At 37.0% G+C, this 26,037-nt stretch overlaps 1 protein-coding gene across 20 annotated transcripts in view; it reads left to right on the top strand.

Moving 5' to 3' along the window:
• Positions 1 to 26,037, top strand: part of MLIP (muscular LMNA interacting protein) — a 312,602-nt gene that overhangs the window by 135,736 nt on the left and 150,829 nt on the right. For 13 of the 20 annotated variants that reach the window (XM_053603332.1, XM_053603350.1, XM_053603349.1 and 10 more), the window contains exons 2-3: positions 18,207 to 18,362; positions 22,181 to 22,573. In XM_053603332.1, coding sequence (XP_053459307.1) covers positions 18,207 to 18,362; positions 22,181 to 22,573 — 549 coding nt within the window. Of the gene's footprint in view, positions 1 to 9,344; positions 9,468 to 18,206; positions 18,363 to 22,180; positions 22,574 to 26,037 lie in introns of those variants that run through there. The other 7 variants (XM_053603333.1, XM_053603334.1, XM_053603336.1 and 4 more) reach the window with 4 other exon arrangements.

Here is a 26,037-nt window from a genome sequence, read left to right as displayed (position 1 = left end):
CCTTCTGGAGGTCTGGGAGGGCCCCATTGCAGCTCTTACTGGGGTCCGGTAGGGTGCCAATCATGGGTCCCGGCGCAGCTCTTCCAGAGGTGGGAGGGTGCCAATCATGGGTCCCAGGGCAGCTCCCTGCCGCCTTTATTATTACTTTTCTGTAAATATGTAAGGCTGGCAGAGGCAGAGAACAAGTAGGAGGCAACGCCAATGTGGACTATAACCGACCTGGCAGACCTGAGTTCAAATCCAACTGTGTCATGTGCTCATTGAACAAGTTATTTGTTTTTCCTACTTGCCTAAAGGATGTAACTCTCTTGCTGGTTTGTGAGATATACAAAAGATGATGTATTAAGGAAAGCAGCATCATGTAAAACTTACCATTTTACACATAATGGTATTTATATGTATAGTATGCAGGATATAGTCTGTTCTTGGGATGAGTGGGTTAAGTATTTGAGGTAGCCAGGGTAATAGACCATGGCTGCCAAGAGGGGGAGAAATGATCTAAACCAGAGAAGCTTTCCCTGTCTTCCTTCATGTACTTGGGCCCCTGACATGCCGTTCTGATGCTGGTTTCTTTTATACATTCCTAAAACATCCAAAGCATTGGCATTCAGCATGGGTTGCTATTCTGGTATGTGCTGTATAGTGATTCAATCACTTTCATTTTTCTGTAGACCCTGGCACTGATATCCTTGAATCAGAAATCCCTTCTGTTCTTTGTGAATCTTTCTTTTATTCATGCTATCATTCTTTTATTTAATAAGCATATATTGACCTACTGTTTGACAGGTACTCTACTAGGTGCTGGGGGTACAGCAGGAAGCAAAACAAAAATTTATCCTCATCCCGATACTTATATTCCAATTGTGGAGCCAGATACTACTGAATTCACTGTAGAATCATAGAATTTTAAGGCAGCAAATACCGCGTCAAAGTTCAAGGTGCTAAGAGAGTGTACGCCAGGAGGTTTACATAACCTATAGAGTCATGGAAGCCTTTTAGGTAGTGATTTCATGAAGTGTGTTGTGTAAGAAATTTGCTCATGGAGTCTTCATATTTCTTAGAGTTCAGCAGAGGGGCGAGGAATGAACTAAGGAGAGAGTTACAGGAGAGCACTCCAAACAGAATGAGCAGCACTGAGTCACTCCTTGTACTCCATTTTTTAAAAGAAAACCCCCAACCAATACTCAATTTCCATGTATGAGGAAGGGAAAATGACTGTTAGTAAACACACGAATGGGTCAGACTTCCTATGTAGCATATTATGACATCTTAACAAAATTCTGAAATATTACAAATAGGAAGGGTGCTTGTGACTTGGTTGTTCAAAGTTGATCTCTTTCATGCTTATTTTCCCAAGGCAATTATTAATCTCTCTTTCTTCACTCCCCTGAGTATTCCAGTTTGTATGATAAATTCTATCATTGTAAATGAATGAAGCTCAGAGAGATTAAAATGTTTTCCTCAGGCACACAGCTAACAAGTGCAGAGGGTGGTGGGGCGCCACCCCAGTGCTCTCTGATCTGAATACTATGTTCCCTCCACTGTACTGTGGACACAGTTTCTGGGCTCTTCTCTTGCTCTCTGTTTGTTATTCTAATCATGATTAGGGAGTCTAAGACAAAATGGCAAAAAACTGGCTTTCTGACTTTTGGCCTTCACTAATTCTGTTGAGTCATGCATTTCTATAAAGTACAAATGAAAAGAAATGATGGATTAAGATCAAATAAAAAGACCCTTAGTAAGAAGTAGTTCTTCTCTTGGTGTACGTGTCTCTATACTTATATTTAACCTATTATTTTGGTTGCCCAAGTTTGTGGAAGCTAACTTAAAATGAAGTTGCTTCTGAAAGTCAAGATGTGACTCTAATAACAAAACATTGGTTTTGACCTACTCTGTGGGCTGGGGAGGTTTGTGGCTTGCCCTGATGAGCAGAACCTGAATGGAAAGAGCTTAGAGCTTCCTAAAGTAATCAATTAAACCCCTTTATGTTTTAGCCATTTTAGTAGTAGGTTTTAAGCACAGGTTTTATTTTGGTCAAAACTGGGTAATACAGATAAAACTTTTTGTGGACTGTGATAAAAGGTTTTTGAAGGCTTTTTTTTTGGTATGTAAATATGTGAGGAAAATAAAATAGGAATCTATTGTTTTCCTTTATTTTATTTTAAATAAAACATCAGATTTTATGAAGTGTATCATGTCAGAATTTAAGTTTTCCTTATGATATATATATATATGTATATATACATACACACACACACACAAATGATTCACTATGGAATCCCTAATTGTTTCTATTAAATAATATGCTGTACTACCAACTTTTTGACACATACCTTATTAATACCTTTTTAGTTCTATTTCAAGGTGTTCTAGTTAATTTATCACTTGTTTATTCAATTCATATTCCTCTGCCACTAAAAACGTGGTTTGTGAATTGCCGTTGGCACAACTGGATTTATAATTGGTAGACCTGAAATATATACTTCCTTCTTTCCATTCTTGCTATTCAGAAAACATCTACTGATCTCCATCTATCTCACTGTGCTCTCTTTCCACCCAGACCAAGAGTAACACTTCATTTGGAAACATCTGTGGAAGCTCTGTCTCTCTCTTTTTTTTCTTTTCTTTTTATTTATTTATTTTTTATTATTAAATCATAGCTGTGTACATTAATGTAATCATGGGGCATCATACACTGGTTTTATAGAGCATTTGACATATTTTCATCACACTGGTTAACATAGCCTTCCTGGCATTTTCTTAGTTATTGTGTTAAGACATTTATATTCTACATTTAGTAAGTTTCACATGTAAGATGCACCGTAGGTGTGATCCTACCAATTACTCTCCCTCTGCCCATCCTTCCCCCTCCCTCCCCTCCCTCTCCCCCTTCCCCCTATTCTTAGGTTATAACTGGGTTATAGCTTTCATATGAAAGCCATAAATTAGTTTCACAGTAGGGCTGAGTACATTGGATACTTTTTCTTCCATTCTTGAGATACTTTGCTAAGAAGAATATGTTCCAGCTCCATCCATGTAAACATGAAAGAGGTAAAGTCTCCATCTTTCTTTAAGGCTGCATAATATTCCATGGTGTACATATACCACAATTTATTAATCCATTCGTGGACTGATGGGCACTTGGGCTTTTTCCATGACTTAGCAATTATGAATTGTGCTAAAATAAACCTTCTGGTATAACTATCTTTGTTATAATGTGATTTTTGGTCTTCTGGGTATATACCTAGTAGAGGAATTATAGGATTGAATGGCAGGTCTATTTTTAGATCTCTAAGTGTTCTCCAAACATCTTTCCAAAAGGAATGTATTAATTTTCATTCCCACCGGCAGTGTAGAAGTGTTCTCTTTTCTCCACATCCATGCCAACATCTCTGGTCTTGGGATTTTGTGATATGGGCTAATCTTAATGGAGTTAGATGATATATCAAAGTAGTTTTGATTTGTATTTTTCCAAACTATCTTCTTTTCAAACATTCATCAAATATCACAGCAGAAAGAAGGCTCTATGGACTGTCCAGTTCAACAGTTCTGTCTTGGGAATTTAGAGTTGGGAATTCAGAGAAATCAAATTAGTTTGTATACCAGCCTTAGGTTGGGGGAGGTTGCAGGCATCTTATTCCACTTGTACAGCAGAAGCCAATTTTTCAGAAAAAATAACAGGAAAGCAGATATGCAAAGAAAGAAAAAAGACAAGAGAGCATGGGATCACAAAAAATAAAATGGTTTCTAACTTCAGCTTGTAGCTCTCATGAGGACTGGCTGAGTCCTAGGAGATAGTCTTGTGTGTTATAATATACGGTCTTATTATTATTTTTTATTAAGTCAGTTTTTGTAATGCACAATCAAAGTTAAGTAAATAAGATACCTTCACTTTGGGGATGTTTTTGAAAATATTTATAATGATCATGTTTTATTACTATATGATCAGTGTATTTTTAAAAGATAGTAGATTTTTTTTTTTTGATAATAGATATTTTAACCTGGTTCTTTGTACCCTGAGTGAATCCCCAACAATAATAAATAAATAAATACCACAGTAGAGGAAAAAACAAAAACAAACAAACAAACAAAAATTAAAAGATTGTAGATATTGGGTGGGGTAGGGTGCCAGCCCCATACACTGAGGGTGGAGAGTGGTAGGGACCAGATCATACTGGCTACAGGCCATTAGAAGGACTTATGCTCTGGGTGACAAGGTAAGCCATTGGAGGTTTTGCACAGAGCAATGACATGATCTTATTTATGTTTTAAAAGGCTAAGTCTTATTACTGAGTGGGAGATGTTAAAGATTCTGTTTGTAGCAAGCAGACTCTGAGATGGAGATGAGCAGGCAGAAAGTTCATTAGGAAGTGCTCTCAGGAGCAATGACTGTAGAAATTGGGCTGCAATGTGTTCTCAAAGTCCAATCAACTTCACGAGGAGGTTGAAACTAGGGTTGCTCTTGAGAGCTGTCTTGAATTCGAGTGAGGGTGCCAGGCCTTTATGCAGATGCAATTACTAACCATTGATATCCCTGAGAAGGGGGAGTAACTTCTGACAAAGAGCTTTATTCAGCTGAGAGGAGCTCCTGGAGAGGACTGATGGCTGAGCGCAGTTAAAGCACTCTGAGCAGCTGGGATGTGAGTCCGTAGACTGATGAGGGTACAGATGGTTTATCAGAGCATCTATTCCAGAGGCAAAGTAGAAACGGGGAGAATAATGAGAAGGCAATAATTCAGAAAGGGGAAGATGATAGATTCTGATACTTGGTTGTTAGAAGTAAAATAGTGAAATATATTCATCTTGTGGATTTGTTTTGAAGAGAAAACCAACAAGATTTATTAGTATATTGATGGGGGACTATGAGACACCAAGAAAAATCAGTGTCAACCCATGATTTTCAGCCTAAGCAACTAGAAATAGGTAGAGAACTATATGCAGAGGTGGAGGAAATGTTAGAGGTGGGATGGTGAATAATTTTATGAGAAATGAAATTAATTCCATTTCAAATGTACCTGTTGGCTTTCAGATATCTAGGAACTATCCAAACGAAGATGTTAGTTGTATGAGTGAAGCCATCTAGGGAGGCCATCCAGGCTGGGGAAATAAATTAGAAGCTCACTGGCTTATAAACACAACTAAAAGCTAAGTAACTGGATGTGACCGCCCAAGGGGTGACTTTTGTTCTACTTCAGAGCTGAAGGGTCAGATGGCACAAAGCAGACAGAGAAGGAATGTCTGGGGGAGAGGAAGAGGACCAGGAGGGAATGGTGCCCCCGAGGCCAGTCTAGGGAAGTGATCCAGCAGAGACAGAGTGAACCACATGCTCTTATTTCTGATGGATAAATGTTTCTTGTCATCTTTGCTCCCCTTTCAAATTCTACCATCTGTAGCGCTATTCATTTCTTCAGAATATCTGATTTGGTCAAACAGTCTCTTTTAGGTGTTTAGTTTTCTTCAATACTTTGAAGCTTCTGGTTTACTTTAATTACGAAGGACTATTGATATCTTTTTAAACTGGGAGGATCTATTGTGTGGAGAAGATAATCTGTGAGCAGTAGCAACAGAAGGAGAAGCAATATAGATGAGCCCAATCCAATGGCCTGTCCAGAGGAGGACAGATCTAGGTTACGATGGAATCTCATGTACGTGTGGTGAGATACCAGGATTCATTTTAAATACCACACACCCCATTCTGAGTCTGTGAAGTGAGTTAGTCCTGATTGGGATCCTTGGAATCATCCCAACTCTTAACTTCAACTTGGGATCCCAACTCCTGGTGATTCCCATCTTCATAGGAGAAACACCATCATAGGATAACACCACTTACTATCCTAAATAGTAAGTGTCCCCATGTTTGTCCCCAGAAACAGGACCTGAGAATGCAGTGGCTAAGATGTAAAATCTCACCTACTGTGAGGATTCAGCACACCCTCTGGGTGAAGGGCTCAACCACAACTTGAGCTTTACCTTATAAATGAAAATAATGTAACCTAAACATTTGTACCCTTTTATCAATCTGAAAAAAAAAAAAAAAGATGTGAAATCTCCTGGGGGAATAGCCCGAGACCCACTCCTCACGCAGCCTAGGGTCTGCATATTCACTCTCATGTAACTTCATTCACTGCTGATATCAGTCGTGAAGGTGTTTTCTTTATAAGCACCCAAGCCATGTCAAGGACAGGTTCCAGGCCTGTATCTCTCTGTCTTCAGAGCTTAAAATAATGCCTGGAATCCAACAGATGCTTCTTAAGGTAAATAAATGAGATTTCTAGTACTTTCTGCTATCAAGCGCAAGGCATTAAAGCAGACAAGTGGTTGAATATCCTTAGCAATGGGATCTGTTTAATCACATATTTCTTAGTCAACTTTTGCAGACTACTCTGTTTTTTTCCTCAAATCTTTTCTCCCATGTCAGGAAGAAAGACTATTTGTTTTGCATTATTTATTTTAAAATTACAGTCTTGAGAATGTTTTGGCTCAAAGGCATTGCAATAATAATCTGTTTAGTAATAAGGGCAAAGAACATCTGCTTCAGCCATCGATAGTGCAGGGTTATAAAAAGAGATTTGGATTATATGCATCTGTAGCAAACTTGGACAAACCTTATTTTTTTTTAAAGATTTAGAGGAATACCTTGTGTTACTTAGTGGGAGAGAGATCATTAAAATTTTGTCTTCATAAATTGCTTATAGGTCTCAGGTAGACCCTCTGTGACTCTCTTGGTCTATAGGAAAAGTGGTTATAATTGCAGGATAGACTTTGCTCTCCTTCCTGGCTCAAGTAATTTATATGCTGCTTTGTCATCCAAGACTAAGACTTGTTTTTTGACCAGGTGCCATCACTTTTTATTTAAATATAGAATGGTTTCTATAGAAATTATCCTAAATACATATGCTCTTTGAGGCTGGATATGGTTACTAGCCAGATGGCTGATATAATGCACGACCATTATGTGTTTTTATTTTAAGTAAGAGATTATGACTTCCATCATTACAAGGACTAGACTATAATAGCAACAATTATTAGTTCATAAAGCAGGGTAAAGAAAATGATTACAGAAAAGTTGCCAATAAGACATAGAGAAAAACAGCAGAATATCAAAATAATGGATTAACTGAATTGGTTCTCACATTGTAAAATGATCCAAGGATGAATTTGAGCAGGGCAAAGGGTAGCGGCTGAATTATTTTCTCTTCTGACTTTGATTTTGCCAAATGATGTAAATATTGCTTTAAGTTTTCAGAAGGGAATGAAAGGAAAAAAAAGATCAGAGGTGAAAGGACAGAATGAGATATGAGACCAGAGCCTCAGAGCTATTTAAATTCATTTAGAATAAACCGACTGACCACTGACAAGGGACTGGACTGTCATGTCCCCTTGGGGAGCCAAGGGGATAGAAGTTTGGGATAGGAATGGTTTTTAAGATGTATTGATGCTACCTTTATGTTTTAATTCACATATATGAATATCTCCATTCTTACTCCTTACTGAATGAAGTTGAACCTCTTAACTAAGGATCTTTGATGAACTAGATTTGACCTGCTTTTTGGGGGCCTTATTTGCCTTTTTCTCATTTATGTTATTAATCAAACTGAAAAGCAGCAGAATGAATAAAAGTCATATATATTAACCTGGCACAGAGCAAAGGGTCTTCCAGGCTGAATTTAGTTGTAATCTTCATGAGACCTCTATGAAATAAATCCTATTCTTAGCCATATTTCACAGGTGAGAGGACTGAGTCTTCAGGAGGTTCAGTGATTTGTCCCAGGTCCCACAGCCAGCACATGATCTGATCCAGGACTGCGCTTTAGGACTCTTTCTGCCACTCACTGCTCCTGCTGTTCAAGGCACCTTCACTCATGCGTCTCTCTCTGCCTGGAGTAAGGGCCCGTCCATCCATCTTCATCAGCCCCCACTCCCTTGTCCTTAGAAGTGCAGCCAATGCCAGCTTCCTGAATTATTCCACTCCAGGTGGCTGTCATCGTATCACCCTCTGAAATTCCTCTAAGTCTTTTTTAAATTTTCTTTTACGTTTTTATGTGTACATAATAGTTGTATATACTTATAGGTTGCAGATAGCTTCAGTTAGAAGCTACATTTTAAGAAGCTCCCCCAAAGACTCATATGTACAGTAAAGTTTGAGAAAAGCAGAAATACGGGACTTTATCTTTTTTCTTTTTGCACTTTGTCTGTTATTTGTATAGCTGCTTTATAGTCACAATTTTACTGTTAACTATAAACTTTCTGAAGGCAGGAGGGGATTCTCTTTTGGATGGCCATAAATACTTTATATAACACAGTTGAAGGCATGTGGTTTGTTTAGTGATACAACACAGCATTTATATTTAAAGGTTTAGACCATATTCTAGGCCAAAATATACTAGGTGGTTTGGAGTAGTTTTTACATGGTGTTGACAGAACCACGTTGAACAATAATAGTATTTTATTCATAAAGTTACACAAATTCAGGCTTTTGATAACATCAAAAATGTTAAAAGGCCTAATCCAGGCTCCTAAAATAAAACCTTCATTATTCCCGTGGCCTTTGGTCTGTACCTACCCCTCTGGATACAACATCTTTCACTGCTAAGGCACAAATGTAGATATTACAGATTTGGAGAAAAATCAATACTTGGAAAATAGAAACACTGACAGCTGAAGTCTCCAATTTCATGTGTGTAGTTTTGAGGTTTGTTTGTCTGCAGTCATGACGCTCACTGCCTTCCAGGAATCTTGGAATGGAATTTTGTTTTGACAACTATTTGACTCCAAGCTTGGTTTAGAGTTGGTTTTGTTAATAGCAAAATTTTAGTCACTGCAGTTGCTCCTGCATTGTTGCAAGCAATTTATACACCAAGAACTGATATCATTATTGATTTTCCCAAATGATCACTATGTGTCTTCTAGCTTTTCATTCAGACACAGTGTTTGCTTGTATTTATACTTCTAAACGGCCTCCGCGGAGTGCGACCAACTGATTATTGAGATTGGCATATGCTCAGGCCCTCCAATCAGCTTTCCTTGCTGCACAATCTGGCTTCTCTCTTCCTTTCACAGAATATATAATTGGAATACATGCATGGAGAGAAAAGAGGGCAAACACACAGAGGTGGTGATGTTTTTATTTGACTGATTACACTTCAGCAGTCAGTGTGACCTCTCATGAAGTTCCAAGTCTAAAAATTATTGAGACATAAATCTACTCTTTGAAGCTGACAAAATTCTTCAATTCAGGAAAGCTTCTGCTTTACCTCTTTTTAGAAATTCGTTTTTTTTTTTCTGCGTGAATGTGTGTGTGTGTTGTTTTAGTAAGAGGCTCCCTTCCCACCTCACTCATTGGTTTGCTCACTGCCTTATGTGCTGAATCAATGCTTTCAGAACAGGGGCTCCTGAGTGACTGCGGGAACAACTACTTCCAAATGAACTCGTGCATCTTAGCAGGGAGCATTCAGACCATACCCCAGGTAAAAGGAAGTCTTTGCTTAATGTTTTCAATAACTTTTAAGGGCAGTGCACTGTGCTGGTGGGGTTTGCTGCGAGGGTGTGACGGAGAGCTACCCGGGTGCAGAGACATTTTTCTGTCTAGGGAAATGAAATGTTATCTATGGTTAGAGGAAAGGATGAGCTGATAAGGGCAAAACTACTCATTGGGCAAAGAAAATGCTCAGGATTGCCCTTAGCACAGTGTTAATTCTAATATGCCTTAAGAGAAGGCTAGTGGCCATCTGTGTGTGGGGGTGTCAACATCTGAAGGAAGAGAAGTTTTAGGGAAATGTAAAAAAGGAAAGCATTACAGCCCTAAGCAAAGAAACAGTTCGCCTGCATGGCGGGGGGGAAAACAAATCTCAAATCATTAGGCTGTCCGTTGAGAAGGTAACAGTCTCAGAGATTTTGAGCTTTTTGAAGTATGTTTAGGAAAAAAAATTTAATTTTTAAGCTCTTATTTCTATTATGAAAATAATTTCCCAAGGATAGGAACTGAGATGTTTAAAAGGCATTGACAACTGAAAGTGTTAATTGGCAATTAACTAGTGCAATGCTGTTAACATGCATCTGATCTACTTTGTGTGGAAAATGATTTTTCATCACCATAGCAATTCGTTCTGGGGCTCCATTGGACCTTGGCCACAGTATGCATAAAATGACAAATATACAGGGTGGTCACCCTGTACATATAAATTTTTCCCTAAACAAGGGATTTAATAGTCTACTGGCTAAGCTGGAGGTCTTCATCTGCATGTTGCATAGCCTGGTTAGTGTAATCTCAAATTCTTTTCCAGCTGTAATTCTTTGCAGATGATTTTTAGATCCTTGGTAAGACGAGAGCATGCCAGGAAAAGGTGGTGAAAAGAGCCCCATGCTTACATTGTCCTGCCAGCTTAAAAGTGAATACCCAGGGCTTGCCCTTTTTGTAATTGCTCTTTTGAAGATAGGTGTTCGGACAGGAATTCATCCCTGATCTTGTTATTCTCCACCACCAACCCAGGAAGATGAACACATCTTTACTGCTATTACATTTTCTGTTTTTAATGTTTTCTGGAATGGCATCATGTATTGGTTCAACTAAAATGAAAATTTGTTTTCCTGCACTGGTGAAAACGTTTGACATAGGATATGATGTTTCTGGAGGAAAATGAAACATGTTAGAAGGAAATACTTTCACTTCTTTTCAGTTGTCTTCACTGTCAGCGTATGATTATGTTTAGAAATTTCTTTGAGGGAATTGTTAGAAAAGCACATCTATTGACCCGAGCATCCGTTTCATTCATAGTTTGTTTCCACTTTATTCAGTAAAAATTATAGGTTTCAATCTTCAAAAAAGTCTATTGTTTATGATACATCTATTGTGGAACTCTATTTGTATTTTAGATACGTAAGTAGCATTGAATTATACAATTATGTAAGGTATTTAGGGAAGTAAATTTTCATCATTGAATATGGTTGTATGTATTTCTAACTATGAGATGGTTGGACTGAAACCTTTCTAACCTGCAGAATCTGGGGTCGAGGTCACAATTGTAGCTCTTCTTCTTTGACTCCTAAAGGATTACTTTTATTTCTTACCCAAATTACATTCTAGCATGAATTATTTGAAATGCCCTTGGTAGCAATACCCTTTGCCACAACCACTCTCCATTCCATCATAATATTGGTGAGATTAGTCATGTAAGGAAACTGTCCTAGAAAATAATACATCTAGAAAATCCATTATATTATGTATCTCTAATAAGATACGTGGGCTATCTAAATCTCACAAGGGATCTAATGCTCCTTTCTATAAAGGAAAGCAGTGATTTATCATTTTCTGATGATTAGGAATTGTGATGTGACTATAAGGAGGAAATAATGACAAATGCCTTTAAGGGCAAGAAAAGGACATTGAAAAATAAAAGTTGGCTCAGAAGGTTTTGTCTGTGTATTTTATACCCCCAAAGCACATGTATTGTTTCTACAAGGCATAGATGTTTAAGTTACTAGAATGTTGTATACCCTATAGAAGTTGTCCAGAGTTAGTTCATTAGGCCCTTCTAGAAGTTGGGTAGAATCTCCTATAAGAACATCTGGTTCTCTTTGTTTGATTTCATTTTTCTAATTAACAATGCAGTGTCCCAGTCTGTTCCAGGGACCCTTCTAATCCTGGCTTCATTTTTGTTTAAGATTGTGCCACCATGCGATCAGTCTCTCTCCAACCCAGTCTTCCACCACTCAGCATGGCTCTCCTGTTCACAGGATGGACCTGTCCATATTGTTTTCTCACGGTTGCTTGATGTTTACAGAATCAGTGATATTCCTCTCAGTCAATGACTCAAGGCCAACAGCCTTGACTAGAATGCTAATCATCTGGAATTATCATACTTGCAATTATTAAACTCTCTTACCATAGTATGACTCCAAGAGATCCTCTCAGTCACCCTTTGTATCAAATTCGTTTTCTGAGCCACAGGGATCTGTAGAGTCTTGAACTTGAGGAGCCTTCTTCCTTATCTACCCAAACCAAACTCCATGATTGATCCTTTGCTCTACTGACACTAGTACACTCAATTTTCTTATACTCACAATATCCTTCTGCCCAAACTACTTCTAAACATTAACCATAATTCATTTTCTCTGTTTCTGTAATAGGGAGTTAAGCGTCTCTTGAGGAAATATCATATAGCCAGGCAAATTACCTTACTATAGATTCATGGACTTACATTTGAGTTGGGTCCCAATATAGTTTGTCAGTACTTTTTATTGTGGTCAGACCTCTTTCCCACTGCTGTCAGTAATGTTCCAGCCTTTTCTATCTTCTTTAAAATTCTCAGTCCACTAGAGTTATCCAATCCTGCTGGATCACTCAGTGTTAGAGTCTACAGCAGTGGTTCTTAACCTGTGGGTCACAACCCGCAGGAACTGTATTAAAGGGCTGCAGCATTGGGAAGGTTGAGAACCACTGGACCACAGGGTTCAGTGTTGGGCCTCTTTGTTTTCTATTTATGTTCATACCCTTAATAATCTCCTATAGTCTCCTGGTTTTAAATACCATCTATAGCTTAACAAACCTAACAATTTTATCTCCAGCACAGACTGTCCTCTAAACTTGACTTACATGTACACTTGGATACATATTGGGCATATCAAATTTGATTTTCATCTTAAAAATAGCTCAACTGTTGTCTTCCCCATTTCAGTGAGTAATTTCTCACTTTATGTAGGTAATCAGGTCCAAAATTTTGTACTCATCTGAACTCTTATCTATGTCTCATGCTCTACCTCCAATTTGGCAGCAAATTACAAGTTTTTCTTTTAAAATATTGCCAAAATATACAGCCATAAAAAATAATGGAGACTTTACATCATTTGTGTTGACCTGCTTGGAGCTGAAACACATTCTTTTTAGTAAAGTATCACAAGAATGGAAAAGCAAGTAGCCAATGTACTCAATACTAATGTGAAGCCAATTGATGAAATAATACACTCCCAGATAAGACAAAAACTCAATTCAAGTTTGGGGGAGGGGGAAAGAGAAAGGAGGAAGGAAAGAGGAGGGAGGGACACTGGTGTGCTCCTACTTAATGGGTGCAATGTTAGGGGTGTGTGGCACACTTCTTGGGTGATGGGCACAACTACAAGAGGGATTCTACCTAATATAAACATTATAACCTAGTTGTTTGTACCCTCACATTAGTTTGAAATAAAAAATTTAATTAATTATAAAAATAGCCAAATCTTAATGCACTTTCCACCATCACTGCAGCAACACAAGTTCAACCCATCATTTTCTCTGCCATGAATTAATTCAATAGCCTTATAGAAAATCTTCACAGCACTCATGGATATGGTAGTATACGTTTTGCATATTTATTTATTTACTGTCTCCCTCCTCTAGGATGTAAAGTTCATGAGAGTAAGGATTTTTGTTCACTACTTCAGGGCCAACCCCTGGAATAGCATCTAGTAACCAGTAGGCATTTATTAAGACCTTGTTGAATAAATGAAAGGAAGTATAAAGGAGTGGAATGGGAATGGTCCTAATACAAGAAATGATAAATACTTGAGGTCGTGGGTGATTGGATGATTTTATTACACATTGTATGCCCATATCAAAACACCACATGCACCCTCTATATAAAATATATACATAATTTGTACAACTATAATGTACCCATGATGATTAAAAATAAAAATTAACAACAAAGAAAGTAAGTAGATGGCAAAGTAGTGAATTGATGGTTGGTCATAGTAAGAACATTGCAGCAGAGCTAAAGGCCATTGAAAAAGGGAAGAGATGCAGGTGGCTGAGCAGATGTGGTGTCGGAGGCCTTGGAAGTTCTCTTCTGATGGCTTCAGTTATCTCCATGAAATGGGAAAGAAAGTCATCAGTGCAAACTGACAATGAAGAAGAGATGTTAGGGATTTGAAGAAAGGGTAGAAGGAGTGAAAGAGTTTTCTAGGCCAGTGGGAAAGTGGATGGACTATGTTTGTGGGGCAACCGTGAAGAACCCTCCTGAGGCTCAGAGATGTAAATATGAAGTGAGACAAGTAAGCATGCTTATGTGATTTCCCCCAGCCACTTTTACCTCCATGGTGCAGAAATAGAATAGGTGGTTAGATTTAGTGAGGATTGTAATTCACCCAAATGGGATGTTGATGTAAAGGAGGGCAAGGGATTTGAGGGGTACCCAAGGGAGTAATTGTGGTTAACTTGAATTTTGAAGCTGGTTAAAAAGACAAAATTGGAAAACATAATGTTAGAAGAATCAGCAGATTTTTAATCCTACTAGCATCCAAAAGGTGTTGAGAGTTGGACTATTATGGGCACGGGATGGAGAGACAAGGAGTGGTAGCCAGAGAATGAAAAAACTTAAACTGGGCTGGCTTTTTTCCCCCAGCTCTTAGTCCAACCTGGGGTATGAGAGGTGAGGAAGAGCAGAGACCAAGGAAAGGTAATATTAGAAAAACTGCTCACTGGGATATAATATAGGTATTTTAAAAGCATAGTGTTAGAAAGAGTGGAATCGATCTGAGAGTGAAATCTTTAAAGAAAGAAGTGTTCAATTTGAGAGTGGGTAGAAGGCCCCAACTAGGTGTTTTCAACCTTTTCATCTCATGGCACATTTAAACTATAGTTAAACTTTTGTTGATCAAAAAAAAAAAAAAAAAAAGAGTAAAAAGAAAAAAAGAATTTACTTACTGTGCTTTTAACATCTTTTGAAAATCATTTGATTAATGATATTTAAAAATTTTGCGACACACCTAAGATTATCTCAGGGTACACTGATTTAAAATCATTGGTATATACTGATGACATGAAATCCAAAGTTTTCTGGGTAAGAAAGAAGAATAGCTTGGAAACAGTAAAGAAGAGCAAAAACACTTACATTATTTCCAGACCCAGAGATGCAGGAGTATGGAAGAAAATAGCTACAATTCAAAGAACTTCTTGGGAAACACAGTCCTTCAGAAACAACCATGCGTTAGTTAAAAAGGTGAAGGGAATATTTAGAGAAGAAGGTCCTGATATGGAAAATTTTATAAGGCTGACTGAATTCCAGAAATTGTACCGTGAAAAGGTTTCAAGAATTGGAGCAGGCTGTAAGATGTGAACAAAACTAGGGATGTGTAGCACTTAAGAACTGGGAGATGACTCAGAACCCTGGGTTTCTCATGGACACTGACATGAATGGGGTTATGCCCCACAAGGTCATGAGGTCTGAGGGATCCAAGGCATGGAAAGGGGGCACGGTGTTAGGGAGTGGGGGTCTTATCTGGACATGTTATATTTCTTCTGATAGAAGCATGGGAGTGACAAAAGGGCAGTGTTAACTCTCACAAGATGGAAATGATTTTATCATGATAACTACATCAAAAGTGATTGATAAATTAAATAAAGAGTTGGTATTTGAAAAGATAAAATAAATAAACATTTAGGTAGATTAAGTAAAAAAATGAGAGAAGACTCAAATAAAATCAGCGATGAGAATGGAGACATCACAACTTATACCACAGGAACACACGGGGTCATAAAAGACTGAACAATGATAAAACACAATATTGGATAAGCTAGAAAAAAATGGATAAATTTCTGGACACATACAACTGATCAAGATCAAAGTATAAAGAAATAGGAAAATAAAACAGACCAGTCATGAATAAGGAAATTGAATCAGTAACAACATGTCTCTCATCAAAGAAATGCTCAGGATCTGATGGCTCCACTCCTGAATTCTACCAAATGTTTAAAGAAGAACCAAGATCAGTTGCAAGAAATTGAAGAGGAGGGAATACTTCTAAACTCATTCTATACAGCTAGGAATACCCCAATACTAAAACCAGACAAGGACAAAACAACAAAAGAAAACTATGAGCTAATATCCTGATGAACATAGATGCAAAAATTTTCAGTGAAATGTTAGAAAATTCAATTCAATGGCACATTAAAAAGATCATTCACCATGATCAGGTGGTATTCATCCCAGGGATGCCAATCAATAAGCCAACTACTGCACATTAACAGAATGAAAAACAAAAACCATATGATAATTTCAATAGATGCAGGAAAAGCATTTGAAAAAAATTTAACATTTCTTCATAGAAAAAGCTTTCAACAAATTAAGTATGGAAGAAATGTATCTTTACATAATTAACAGCATATGTGCCCTAAATGACAGACCCACAGCTAAAATCATATTGAGCATGGAAAAGTTCAAAGTTTTTTCTCTAACATCTGGAGAAAGACAAGGATGCCTACTCTCCACCACTTCTGTTCAACACATAGGGACTAGAAGTCTTAGCCAGAGGACTGTACATAGGTTCTCCAAATATAAAAATAGAACTAAGATGATCCAACAATCCTACTACTAGGTATATATACAAAGGAAATGAAATCAGTATGTTGAAGAGATATTTGCATTTGCATGTTTATTGCAACACTATTTACAGTAGCCAAGCTATGGAATCAATCTAAGTGTCCATCAACAATGAATGGATAAAGAGAATGTGGTATAAATACACAATGGAATATTATTCAGCCATTAAAAAAACCAAAATTCTGTCATTTGAAACTGGAAAACATTATGTTAAGTGAAATAAGCTAGCACAGAAAGACAGATGGTGCACGATCTCTCTCACATGTGGAAACTGAAACACTTGATCTCATAGAAGTAGAAAGCAAAATGGTGGCTACCAGGTGTGAGAGTACTTAGGGAGGAATGAGTAAGATAGCAAAGGATATACAATTACCCTATGTTCAGCAGATCTAATGTATTGTATGGCAATTATAGTTAATGACAATATATTGCATTCTTAAAAAATGCAAAGATAGAAGATATTAAGTGTTCTCACTTAATGTGAGGTTATGTATTTGTTCATTAGCTAGATTCAACTATTCCACAATGTTTATAAATTTCAAAACATGTTGTGCAAGATAGATATATACAATTTTATCTACAAAAAAAAAAAAAAGAGAGATCTCATCACCTTCCCACTCTTTCCTCTTCCCCCACTTTACCACATTCACAAGCTTTTTCACATCTTAGTGTATTTTCTCCAGTCTTAGAGCTTCTTGTTTCCTGATTTCTCTTGCTTCCTGCAGGCTCTTCCTCTCCTTTCCTTCTCTACCATCCCTGCCACCCAGTCTACAGACACAATCAACTTCCTTCAAGACCAGTACGGGCACCTCACTGACCCACTCCCCCCTCAACAATTCTCAGCCTTTTCCTTTACTTCTCATCCAAACTTCCTGAAAGAGAAATCTACAGTACTGTCTTCTCTTTTCTCCTCTCTCAATTTATTGCGTTTGGCTTTTTGTCCTTGTCTCTGTTCTTGTGATATTTGGAACCAGCTTTATCCATCTGAAATTCTAATATGACTGTGTTATTTCTCAACCCACAATGCTTGACTGGTTCTCTGTTTTCAACAGAACAAAGTCCAAGCTTGCTACACTCCCCACTGGTACTTTTTTCTGTATTTTTACTCATCTAATTTTCTCAGTCTGAATTGCTCTTCCTTATACTCCTCTTCGCCTATATTTAAATTCCCATGTTGCCTTTTGCAACACTTCCTGGCTTGGGTAGGCAACTATCATCACTGTTGCCTTAGTATTTGGTGTATATCCTTCTTCTACTTGTGGGTAGTTTACCAATTGTTTCTTATTCGTCACTGTTTCCCTGGCTCCTGAGTGCTTACCACATAGGAAATACTTAATAAAATTAATTTTTAGTGCATTGAACATCAAAGAAGGGAAGGTGTATCCTTAAGAGCAGGCACTGGTATTCTGATAGGCATACTTTCAATTTCATACTTTAGCATTCTCTTTAATGATAAATGTTCAGATTTTCTTGCAAGCTTATTGATCATGAGTCAACAAACTGAGCCTGCTAATTCAGGGTTAAATGGGTAAATGCCAGTTTCGAAACTGAAGCCAAGTGCTGAGTTTGCAATGATCCCACTGAGGTAGAGATGCCCTATAAGATTCCAGCTGATCACCTGGCCAACCTGCTGTTTTATCACCATTCCTACAACAGCATCTTCCTGGGGTTGTATTGCTTTCTCTAGAAAATTGTACCATTAAGAAGCTTCTGATACACTATGACTATTTTTATAACTGTTTACTTTGAAGCCATATACACAATCACAGGACAATATGCAACTGATAAAAATAAATGAGAATAAATTCAAGACAAACCTTGGATAAGACTGAAAGTTTATTACATATCTCATAGGTCTCTTCTGGTGACTGTGAAGCCAGACCTTTGACCTTCACATTTGTCCCCACTGTCAGAAGACTACCAACCCACATTCAGTTGACTGACTCCTCTAAATTCCTTGTTAAAATTCCAGAAGAACCAAGTGCTAAGAATCCAGAAACTATAAATAAGGTTGGATTATTATTTTATTTTTTTAATGTCAAAAAATTATATTAAATATCCATTTTCTGTGCTTGAATTGACTATAAATCTAAGGTTGACCTAAATTATAAAAGAGAAATGGGAGACTAAATGTTACTAAATCCTTTGTTCTTGCTAATGCCATTATTCTCCATTCTTTTGAGTTAACATGCTATTGTTTGTTATTCATAGGAGAAATTCTGCACCCTGATACCCTCTGTCAAATGCATTTTATGAAAATAAAAATAAAATTATAACAAAGATTTAATTTACCTCAAAAAGAAGTGCAATATAAAACAGTGAGATATTATCATTTGCATGCAGCCCATTGGCAATATTAAAATGTGTAATACCCAATGTTGGGGCACTTGTGAAATTATTGGCATGCTCAAACTTTGCTGCTTATTTCATAAATTTGTATAATTTTGGTGGAAACCCCTTATTCCTAGTCATAAAACTGTAAGCTTTAAACATGTAACTGTTGGAAACATATTCTTAGGAAATAGTACAAAAGAAGAAAAATTTTATGTAGGAAAATAACTAGGGTAAAATAAAAGCAGACTAATATCTTACAATCAGAGAATATTAAGACTAGATAATACATTGCCTTGGCAAAGTTATAATTACAGTAATTATGTAATTCCCTGGAAAATGTTAACCTTATAATATTAGCATTAGGCTATAAAATTATATTCATATCTTGATTATATCTATCTAAAATGAGACCTAAGCCAGGCATGGTGGCTTATACCTGTAATCTTAGCACTCTGGAAGGCTGAGGTGGGTGGACTGCTGGAGCTCAGGAGTTTAAGACTATCCTGAGCAAGAGCGAGATCCCATCTCTACTAATAATGGAAAAACTAGCTGGGTGTTGTTTTGGGTGCCCATTGTCCCAGCTACTCAGGAGGCTGAAGCAAGAGGATCACTTGAGCCCAAGAGTTTGAGGTTGTTGTGAGCTGTGAGGCCATGGCACTCTACTCAGGTAGTAGAGTGAGTCTCAAAAAGGGAGACTGTGTCTCAAAAAAAATAAAAACAAATAAATAAAGACAAAATGAGACCTAGATTTGAAATAAAATTAAGCAAATTTTAGAAACAGTTGAAAATGATTCATTAGAGTAATTAAATTTTGAGTAAAAATGTTTTCTTTTTAAAACATTTTAATATTATATTATAAATAAAATGACATCAAGGGAACTTTTTGTTATTTAAACAACTGGAAAGAGATAATCAGATTCACCCTGTCTATAAGACAACATCTTATCGAGAAAGTAGTGAAATATCTATGATCTCGGGGTTTTCTTTTTTCTTCTTTGATAGCACCATAAAGTCTCACGTTTCAGTTTCCTTGTAATAAAGTTTATACGTTAGCACAAACCATCACAAATCATTTCTTAAAATTTAATTCTGTCTAACAAGATACAAAATTTGAAGGAAGTTTATTTCTGCACTTCACAACTATATAATACTTTTGAATTCTGCTTGAGATTTCCTTGGGTTATATATAACTTACATTATATCTTTGAAGATTTGCAATTTTCACTGTAAAACAAATTTTAACAATATAAATTGGAAAAGTCTATGTTCTTTCTTGGTCAAAGGCTATTTCCACAGATTCTTTTTCTGAGTTAGGAAACATTTTTACTTTTTAATTTGGGCAAATATTTAATGTTCAGTAAGCAGTTTTTTTTTTATACTCTCCAAATACAAATTACAAAATACAAAATTTTGTTGAAATTTTCTCTTGGAAAAACTAAGTATACTTAAAATATTTATTATTATTGTTAATATCATTGACTTAGAGTGTAAAAGTGCAGTTTAGTTACATAAATTGTGTAGTGTAAAGTCTGGGGGTTTTGTGTAACTGTTACCCAAATAGTGTACATAGTACCCAGTAGGTATGAATACACGTTAAAGAAATGATTACTGTTTGATTTTCTAATATCTTACTTTAAAAGTTATCCAGTAGAACAATATTAAAGAAATTTTACCGTGACAACTATATATTCACCACCAGATCCTGGGTTTTAAATGATGGTATACATACTTTATTTTAAAGATTAATGGGGTCAAATTATTTCAGAGACCTTCTGATACTATATATATAGCACTTCTGGGATGTTTCTAACAGCATTCATTTACATACAATATATTAGTGGGATCTTTTGTTGCTCTTTGAGTGGTTTGAAAATCAGATATGTAAAGCAGTCTTGGTTGCAAACCTCCAAAGCTTCCTGAGGTGACAGCATTCATGTGCTAATTGCAATGATATGTAAAAGATGAAAAGATGAAAGATGTTTCTTTTGTTATTAAAAGTTCAATACAGGAGGAGGGTAAATAATCCCTCATTTGTCTATATATTTAACCATTGTTTACTGAACATACTATGCTCTTTGTTGCTTGTATCCCAGGCAAATAAAGACAACTCACATGACTTATTAGTTACTGGGAAGGCATACAATGAAAATAAATAGAAAAGTACGTAATAAAATCCCAGGTAGGGATAAATACTATGGAAAGAAAGAAAGAGAAAGATGGACAGAGGCAATTTAAGTTTTATACTCCTGTATCATCCTCATCAACTGAACAGTATAGGGTGGTTGTATAAAATAGATGGTTTAAGTATAATCAGTGATACGACTACCATTTACAAACATATTAGGGCACATTCAATGCACCACGATAGTGGAAATTAGTTTAATTTTGAAATAGTTTTACCCTTCCAGAAAAGTTACAGGGAAGAGAATGGTAAGTGTATTATACTTATCAAAACAAGAAAAATAACTAAAGTCTTTTAAACACAGTCTTAATGTGCATGGCTATTATTATTTGAGAAATGTTGGGGAGTTTGATAAAGCCATCTTAGTCCCGTTCTTGTAAACCTTCTATGTTTTCATAGAAAATTGCAGGGGGAAAGATTTAGAATTAAGAATACAAAATAAAATAGCAAAAAGATACTTTGTCCTAAAAATATATATGTCTTTTTGGTGTCTTATTCTTGAGTCCTTACCAATTAGCTTAGATGGTTTCGTCTGACTGTTTATGCATTTTATTCCAGTTTTATGTTTCCTCTTGGACTTTTAGAGAGATTTTATGTTATTTTAGAACCTTCCATTGGGATTTTCTTCCTGTTTTTTTTTTTTTTTTTTTTTTTTTTTTTGAGACAGTCTCAAACTGTTACACTGGGTCGAGGGCTGTGGCGTCACAGCTCACAGTAACCTGAAACTCTTGGGCTTAAGCAATTCTCTTGCCTTATCCTCCCAAGTAGCTGGGACTACAGGCACCCGCCACAACGCTCAGCTACTTTTTTTTTCTGGTTGTTGTTGTTTGGCAGGCCCAGGCTGGATTCGAACCCCCCAGCTCCAGTGTATGTGGTTGGTACCCTAGCCGCTGAGCCACAGGCGCCAAGCCACCTCCCTTTGTTTTTAAAGGACAGGTTGCTTGACCACCAGCTAAGCTCTTGCCAATCCCCATTTGTTTCATGAATGTCTTCAGGGACAGTATTTCATGTGCTCTGCCTCTCAGAAAACGTCAAATTATGATTTACTTGAAAGCAGGTTCGCTTATCACTGATGATTCTTAGCCTTAAGTTGTTTTGGCATAAACCAGGACAAATGGGTGGGCATAAAAATAGGCCATAATCTCTCTTAGGCCAAACTAATTTAACACATTTTTATTTGTTTATTTATTTATTAAATCATTTTAAGAAATTCCTATAAGCGAGTTTAGCTTTTCGATGTACATGAAGGAAAAAAAAATGAAGCATCTATTAAACCAATGCCAATGGTTTCATCTCTCTGTGTCTATTACAGTCTAATTCCAATGACTACTTGACCTTGAATACCGGGAGCCAACAAGAGAGAGACCAAGGGACATTGACTTACCCTTCAGAGGTCAGAGGAACAATTCCACAAGAAAGGGAATTGAAAGCAAACGAACTTCAAGGAATGCAGCAGGGTGGCATCTTCAAAGCTGAATATGTCCTCATTGTGGACTCTGAAGGGGAAGATGAAACTACAAGCAGAAAAGGTGAACAGGGCCCTACTGTGGGGACCGGAACCATGGCTGCCCGGCCCAAGTCTCTAGCAATCTCTTCCAGTCTGGTCTCTGATGTGGTACGTCCCAAAACATGGGGAACCGATCTTAAGCCTTCATCACATCCTGACATGCCTCATGGGATGGCCCCTTCACAAAAGCATGGGCAGGTAGGTTTTGTGTTCTTATCATAAGAAATATTTTTTAAACTTTGAAGATTTATATGCTCTTTGTGCTGGGCTGACTGCAAAAGACTTCCAGTTCAAGGTATACAAAACTCTCAAAAATATATACTATAATAAAAACACCAAATCCCAAGATCATAAATCTCACAGTATAAACATAGATCATAACTTGAGATAAAAAGGATTAAATAATTAATTGTGAATTGGCTAAGGAGACAATATAGCACATTTAGCCAGAATAGATTTGGGCAAATATTACCTCTTTGTTTTGAACAATTCTTACAGAAGGTTGATGCTGACAGTTTCTTTAGTCAAGAGAGGGTTTGGTACCCTGGGTACATCAAGAAGCATTATTGCAGACGTAAGAAAGATCTAGTGAGAAGTCATTAATTGGATATTACATATGGATACATTACTTTTAAACTAGTAAAAGAGAAGTAAAATGATAAAGTAGGAAGTAAGAGTGTGTAAGGAAAATAATTTTCTCCTGTGTGTCTTGAAAAGACCTATTGTAGATCTGGAAACCATTCGGGGGAGGGCTGACCTCAGTAATTGAAGATACTATCATATCCCTAAACTTAGCAGTGACTTTAAGGAGAGAGCCTCTGGTGCAAGAGGGAAGACCCCTCTGTGATGGCAGGAAAGAAGGGGGGATGGACAGGAAGGGATTTTGATGGGAATTTTTCTCCATTGACTGAATGTTTGGTAGAATGAAGACACAAGATGACTTTAACACAGCATAGTTAGAAAGTTAGGAATGCAGAGGCTGGCCTTGAGAGCAGCTCTAACTTCTTGACAATGAGCATGAGTTGGTACTAAGATGCCCCATTTAGGATCTTCTAGAGCAGGCATTTGCAATCAACTCAAAGCAGTTTGATAACATTTATATTGGTGTGTTGTTCTTTCTGTGCTACTAACCTATTAACTTAGGTTGTAATCTTTGCAAAACGGGAGAATAGGCATTTTATTTTTGGTGCCACTTCATCTTTGTTTCTGTAGCCTTCATGGACTTTCTGATGATGTATTGTTATTATCTTTAATTACCTACTATCCTGTATTGCCTTTGAAGACTCACTGTGGTCCTCACTCCCTTGACTCCTGCTCATAGGTCTACTGGACTAAAGCATCTATTTCTCCTTGAGGTTTATTCTCAGCTAGGTATTGGAACAAAATGTTACAATAATATAATTAAAGTTATTCTCAAGCTGTGATAGGCTCAACTATTTCTTTCTTGCCTGAGGAAAGATGATAAAATAACCAACTTTGAGATGTGGGGATTTCCATTTTCAGTGGAAGACAGTTTTGTGTGGCTTCTTGGACAAGATAATATAGGTGTGATGACACCAAATATTCAGAAAGAAAAATAAAGCAGTTTTTTAGTTTTTTTTATTTATTCTTTTCCCCACTTGATATTTTTTTCCTCGAGTTGGCCATTTAGATTGATTTTTTTGTGTGGCCAAATATACAGAAATCCACCTGAAGTCTAAATGCATACTTTAAAACCTTTTCCCCAAAAAGGTTACTCGGGATTAGAGTATCATTCATCTTATCAAAGCTTCAAATAGAAACACCACACTCAACCTAATTTATTAATTGTGGCTGAAATTATGACTCTCAGTCATGGAAATACTGGATTCTGAAATGTTTGGGAATACCTGTTCTTGTTTCCATTTGAGTGATGAGTCATAGGTCATCATGAAAGAAAAATAAGAGGAATATCATCACACATGTAAAGTAAGGAGAAGTGACCAGAGAACCAAAGAAGGCAGTCTGGGGAGTTTAATGCAGTTGATATTCCATGATTGGGCTACTTGATGCCAACAAACTTAAGTTTTCAATCAGAAATGCAGTCAAGTATGTAAATTTCTGGTGTACCTGTTGAAAATGAATCTATGTATAGAGTTGGCTATGACTTAACACTGTCAGGTCATCAGCTATCAGCTATTCCTAAAAAATGCCTTCAGTTCTGAATCTAGCCTTGAACCTTTCCGGAACTTAGCTTAGATCTTATCCACATTTTACACCTGCCCTCGTCCGTGCTCCTGAACTATAGCCAAGGTACCCACTTCATACCTTCCCATCCTGGAGCCCGTGGTCCCCCTGTGCAGGATGTTTCTTTCTTCTCCCAGTCCCTCCCCATTTGCCCTCTTCTTAGAGACGTTTCCTTTGAAAAGGAGTCCATGCTCCTCTTCCCGCTTTGTGATTTTCTTTAGTGTTTTACAGCCTTTTCAACATCTCCATTATAATTCTTTTTCACCCTGCTGTAATAATTGATTTTATCTTTTCTTCCTTACTGACTGAAAACTGACTTGAAGTCAAGTTCTGTCTCTTGTTCCTGTCTGTATCCCTAGCACTTAGCGAAGTGCCTTGCTCATATGTGAGGCTCAACAGGTGAATAAAGATTCAAAAGTTCACATTTTCTCCTCTTTTAAGTCCTTGTTCATATATTGACTCCCTTGTGAAATATGCTTCGGTTCCTTCAGTGAAAGCAAACTCTCCCTCAATATAGTTCTGCTAGCTTTTGTCACTTCCTATTTTACAATTGTTATATTTCTAGCATGTATTACATCTATTTAGGTACATACCTCATCTTCCCTAACAGATTGTAAAGTCTTAAAAGGTAAAGCCCATGTTAAATTCATTTTTATTAAATATTTTATTCCCTATAGTAGTTAGCATATCATCTTGAACACAGTCTGTATAAATATTGGGTTGAATGTATACTGTATATGCCCCAAATGCTTTTTTTGAAGTAGTATGTTTAAATAGAAGTATGTTATGTTGGAAAAAAATCACTCAATATTTTTAAAGTGAAAGCCAAAGTAAAAATGCCTTATAAAATAAGGAGTTAAATCAAAATTCTCTTAAATAAAATTCAAAAAAGAAAGAGACTTGGAAGTTCATAAAAAAACATTAAGAATTATCTTACCTGGGATAATATTAGAATCAAAAGAGAGATGAATACACACTCTGCACATAGTGATTTGTCTGAGAAACCTATGATAAAGCTTGGATCCAAGGGAGGGACAGTGGGAATGAAGTCATAACCTTATGGGAGAGAATTAGCTGGACGTGTTCATTGACAATAGATGGGAAAAATTAAGCATAAATGAAGTTTATTTCCAAGGCAATTGAATGAATGCTGGCATTGTTAATTTAGGAAAGAACATCCAGTCTTGGGAGAAGAAGAGATTAGACACCTGATGTTCAGTTTGAGATGCCTTGATGGCACTGCAGGGTGCTATCTAGGAAGAAGCAGGAATCTGGAACACAGGACGGAGGGAGAGACTGGATATATTTGCGTAAGATGAAATGATGAGAGTGGTTGATATTTATTCAGGAAAAGAATGTAGGACAAGATGATATAAAATCCAAGCCAGGAAATAGCAAAATATAAAGAACCCGTGAGTGGTGATGCACACTTGTAGGCCCAGCTACTTGGGAGGCTG

Source organism: Nycticebus coucang, chromosome 9, assembly GCF_027406575.1.
Source record: "Nycticebus coucang isolate mNycCou1 chromosome 9, mNycCou1.pri, whole genome shotgun sequence".
Classification (NCBI taxonomy): domain Eukaryota; kingdom Metazoa; phylum Chordata; class Mammalia; order Primates; family Lorisidae; genus Nycticebus; species Nycticebus coucang.
The sequence above is the reverse complement of the archived record's forward strand: the minus strand, read 5'-3'. Positions and strand labels throughout refer to the sequence as shown.